Genomic DNA, 5,364 nt, shown 5'->3' on the forward strand with positions numbered 1-5,364 from the left:
GAGATCACGCCATTGCACTCCAGCCTAGGTGACAAGGGGAGACTCCATCTCAGAAAAAAAACAAAAATAAATAAATAAATAAATACCAGTGCATTTTGTATATGTAAACAAAGATATAAAAGGTAAGAGTGACATGGCATAAATATAGATAGAAAGTTTTTAAATCTACCTGACATCATTCACGAAGGTAAACATAAAAAATAAAACTAAAAATCACATTGAAAGAAAAATAAGAGGGTATGTTTATGATCCTAGAGAAAGAAAAGTCTTCTTTAACATTAAAAGCAAAAACTATAAAGGAAGAGAAAGGTAAATTTTATTCATCAAAAATTAAAAACTTTACACCATAAAAAGAAAAGAATCTAACTGGTAGATAAATTTTCAGGATGTATAAGAAATTATTAGAATCCAGAATTCAAACAAAACAACACAAAACAAAAAAGGAAGACCACCTAAAACTCAATAGGTAAAAGATGCAACCCAAAGGACAGTGAGAATAGGCAAATTTACCCACAAAGAAACCAAATGGATAACAAATACGTAAAGATGATGAACCTCACTAGCAATCAAGCAAATGGAATGCCATTTTCACTCAAAACACTGCTGTTTAATAATATCAAATGGTGGTGTGCATGTGTGAAACAAAAGGTAATACAAGTGGAAATACTGGCTGGTACAAATCCTGTAACAGAACTATGGAAGGAATTTGTGAGAGTATATACTAAATATATACTCTCAACACTCAGCAATTCTACTTTTTGCTTTTTACCCTAAAGAAAATCACATGCACACAGAAGGCATGAACAAAGATACCAACTGAAGAAACATTTATAGCAATGAAAACTTGCTATCAGCTTAAATACCAAAGAGAAATGGCTAAACAAACTAGGATACATTAACACTACCGATGCAATTCAAAGAAACGAAACACCACCACATGTAGTAACATGGACAGGTCCCCAAGACCTACTGCTGACTGGTGAAAAGATACAGAACAATATTATTTGTGTAGAAATTAATGAGAAAATGCTTACATGTAATGATTATATATGTATTACACGAATATAGACTTGCAAAGGTACTTATGAAAGGAGCTCTGTTGGGATGAGGGGATGGAATTGGGGAAAGGCTACTATTAGGGGTCCTGGTCAAACTTTCACAAGGAGAATGTATTTCTGTATTATTTGTGTTAAGTGTAAATTAATACTGTTAAGTACAAGTTTAAAAAAAAATCAATCTGCTGATTTTAAACAACCTTGGAACTGCTATCTGAGGAACCTCCTTCCATGGGACATAAGTATGGTTGCTATGTCTTATAGAAACAGGTTCTTAAAACAACAGTTTGAGAAGCCCTTACCACCTCTGGCCTACAATACCATAATAGTTTGCAATAAATATGAATTTTTTTTTTTTGATAGAATCTTGTTCTGTTGCCCAGGTTGGAGTGCAGTGGTGCAATCACAGCTCACTGCAGCCTTGACCTCCCAGGTTCAAGTGATCCTCCCATCTCAGCCTCCTCAGTAACTGGGACCACAGGCATGGGCCACTATGCCAAGGTTTTGTGTGTTTTTTTGTTGTTGTTTTTTTCAATTTTTGGTAGAGACAGGGTCTTGCTATGTTGACCAGGGGGTCGCAAACTCCTGGCCTCAAGAGAGTCTCTTGCCTTAGCCTTCCAAAGTGCTGGGATTACAGGCGTGAGCCACTGTGTCTGGCTATATTAATGTCTTTTAAATCTCTCTCCCATATTGCCTTCAAAGCTTTCTTAGATACCTCTTGATCCAAGATGCTCTCAATTCCATTACCCTGCTAATTATCTTCATAACAGTTGTCACTATCTGAATTTATCTATTTATTTACTTATTTACTGTCTGTCTCCCACTAGAATGGGAATGGCAAGACAATTTTTAATCTATATGATTTTAGTCAAGCCATTTAGAGTTTTCTTACATTATGAAAGACACATTTTATTTACTTACCTTAGTTGGAAAAGGAAATTTGGAAGGTTCTGTTTTGCATGGTGTATGAATAGCCGTTAGAGGGGGAGGCCATGAATGCGTCATCTCCTGCAATGTAATTATTACAGTTTGTTTTCAACCAGGTCAAGGATAAAAATTATACAGCTAAAAACCAGATTTGTATTTATAAATACTGGTTTCATGACAGCTCCTCCAAAATTCTACATACTTAAGTCAATAAATATTAAGCACAATTGTGTGCAAGGCACTATGGTGTAGGTAGTAACAAGAAGATTAGTAAACACTCCCTGGCTTTCAGGAGTTTACAATTCAAATTATGAAACCTGTGAATAGTTACAGAAATCAGCCTGTAATCAAATACAAGGCACATAATAAAACACTAAAAAAGAAGAGCTTGCTGTGATAGTGGGAGGAAGGGGACAATGATAAGGAAAACAGCTAACATTTACTGTGTACCTTGAATGGGCCAGACACTGTGCTAAGTGTTTTACATGTTTATTACTCATTTAGTACTCACAATGACATGATGAGGTTGATACCACTATCATCCTATCTCTATTTAGGATGAAACTGAAGCACTAAAGTTATTTATTCAAGGCCACACACTTAGTAAATAATGAACATTATGTTTCATCCTCAAAAGTCTGGCTATAGAGTCTATATAATCGTAGAAAAAATTTGTCAGGGGAAGAACTCAGAAGAGAAATTTCAAAAACACATGAGGAGGAAAACGGAAAAGCAAGACCCTAGGTTTGATTTCATTCAATGCCTTCTGCCTAATCTTAATGCCAAATGTGTCTGGGTGAGGTCTGGTAAGATTACAATGTGTATGTTAGATAAGCCAAGAAGACAGAGGTATGAGAATAAGGAGAGAGTATATTATTTCTGGCATTTAGTTCAAAGTAAGTCATCAGGTAAATTAAGGAAACGCAACAAATTAATAGTGGTATAACACCTAGGAATTTATCGCATGGCAATATCCACACAGTTTTGTAAAGATACACATACAAGGGGCTCACACTTCAAAAACTGAAACAACCTAGGCAGTCAATGTGAAAGTTTTAAGAATCAAAATGGAGTCACTAATATTTATATATATATTAAAAAAAAAAAAAAAACACCCCAAGCTGCGAAAGACCACGAAGAAAGGTTTCTCATGTTTGTATGCCTGATAAACAAAAAAGTCTACAAAAACCACAACCTTGCACAAAGGTCATCAAAACCCTAAACCAAAAAAATACTTCCATAAGGACATCTGTCCAGCTTGTCCGAACTCAGACTGGTGTCCTCTTTACTACTGATCTTTGTAGCCAAGGATAATTATTTCAAAAACAATTACGTAATTGTCCTCATTTTTTCCTTTAAAAACCTTTGTCTCTCTTTACCTCCTTGAATATGCACATAGACTACTATGGCACGTGTACTCCCAATGCAATGCTCTATTCCTATAATCTTTTCTTTTAGAGAGTCTCTGTTATTTAGGTTGACACCAATCAACACAGTACAGATTAAATAAATTACCAGACATCTACAAAACAGAACACCAAGTAGACATCAAAATGAGAAATTTAACTGTTGATATGTAATGATGTCCACAGTATTTTATTAACTGACAAAGACGAATCATAGTCTATGTCCTAGTTAATGTTTAGCTTTGGGCAACAGAATGACAGAAGGAAGAAGAGACAAAGGAACTTGATATTTTACTACTTGAACCTCTTAAAACAGCCACCTGCACATAATTGCTCTTTATCCCCTTAAAATGCTTTTTTTTTTTAATAGAATTCCACTTCCTGAAATAATCTTATATAATAGATTGCTTCCTACATCCAGCTCTAGAATATCAGCTCAAAGGCGTAACATTATGACCACTATATTCCCAGTGGTTGACACAAAGTAGGTGCTCAATGAGCATGCCTTGAATAAATCATTTTTTCAATAAATATACATTACTTTTAGAGTAAATTTTTTTTTAAGTTCATGATGGGGCTCCTAAAAATGATATGACTACAAATACAAAGAAAACATGAAGGGAACACACACCTGAAGTTCCTTGCATACTACAGACAGGAAAGGGAAAAGGAAACAAAAATTCATAAACTCAGCTTTTTAGCAGTGGCATTTTATATCTCAAATAGCAAAACTCTCAACTGAAAATTTGATTTAATACTCCAAGTATCATCGAATCACTGAGCACCTATTAACTAAAGGCCAAGTGCCAAGCCCTTGTACATATAAAATATAGATGTCAATAACATTACAGAGATCATTAAATGTAAGAAAATCTTTCAGGTACTAATAATTCTATGCACTGTTGAGGATTCAGAGGAAAATATTTATGCTCCCTTAAACTTTTTATATACATGACAACTAAGAAATGTATGACATTCAAATGAAAGAGCTGTCACTGTGGTCTCATAATCTGATATGGGGGAAGAAGGATTTCATTGGGATTCCAGGAAAAAACAATCTATATATAACTGAAGAGGTAGGAGAAATACATTCCAACCTTACTTTATTTAAGGAGGTAAAAGAGCAAGAAAGTATGTGGCTTAGGGAAACCAGTTTGGCAAAAGTGGTCAGTCAGTAATGAGACAGGTTAGGATTGGCCTGCGGATATTAAATTTGGATACTATTCTTTCTTTTTTTTTTTTTGAGACGGAGTCTCGCTCTGTCGCCCAGGCTGGAGTGCAGTGGCCGGATCTCAGCTCACTGTAAGCTCCGCCTCCCGGGTTTACGCCATTCTCTCGCCTCAGCCTCCCGAGTAGCTGGGACTACAGGCGCCCGCCACCTCGCCCGGCTAATTTTTTGTATTTTTTTTAGTAGAGACGGGGTTTCACTGTGTTAGCCAGGATGGTCTCGATCTCCTGACCTCGTGATCCACCCGTCTCGGCCTCCCAAAGTGCTGGGATTACAGGCTTGAGCCACCGCGCCCGGCCGATACTATTCTTTCTATAGCCTTAGAGAGCCACTGAAAATTTTTAAGGGAAAAATTACTTTATGAAGACTAGGGCCTGAAGTAAAGAATCAGGTAGCAATGCAAAAGACATATGAGCAGGGAGATTCTGGAGGCAGAAAGGCTGAATGAGGACTCACTGTTATAATTATTGAAGCTCAAGGTGGCAGAAATGGGAAGAAACGAATGGATATTTAAAAAACAAAAATTTAGGCCGGGCGCGGTGGCTCAAGCCTGTAATCCCAGCACTTTGGGAGGCCGAGACGGGCGGATCACGAAGACGGGAGATCGAGACCATCCTGGCTAACACGGTGAAACCCCGTCTCTACTAAAAAAGACAAAAAATTAGCCGGGCGAGGTGGCGGGCGCCTGTAGTCCCAGCTACTCGGGAGGCTGAGGCAGGAGAATGGCGCGAACCCGGGAGGCGGAGCT

The 5,364-nt window shown here is 37.2% G+C and overlaps 1 protein-coding gene across 1 annotated transcript in view; it reads right to left on the reverse strand.

Moving 5' to 3' along the window:
* The window catches only part of AFF4 (AF4/FMR2 family, member 4), a 68,959-nt gene that overhangs the window by 52,236 nt on the left and 11,359 nt on the right, over positions 1–5,364 (reverse strand). The window contains exon 5 of the mRNA XM_011951091.1: positions 1,977–2,063. Within this exon, the coding sequence (XP_011806481.1) occupies positions 1,977–2,063 (87 nt within the window). The remainder of the gene's footprint in view (positions 1–1,976; positions 2,064–5,364) is intronic.

Source organism: Colobus angolensis, unplaced genomic scaffold (genome assembly GCF_000951035.1).
Source record: "Colobus angolensis palliatus isolate OR3802 unplaced genomic scaffold, Cang.pa_1.0 Scaffold314, whole genome shotgun sequence".
Lineage (NCBI taxonomy): Eukaryota > Metazoa > Chordata > Mammalia > Primates > Cercopithecidae > Colobus > Colobus angolensis.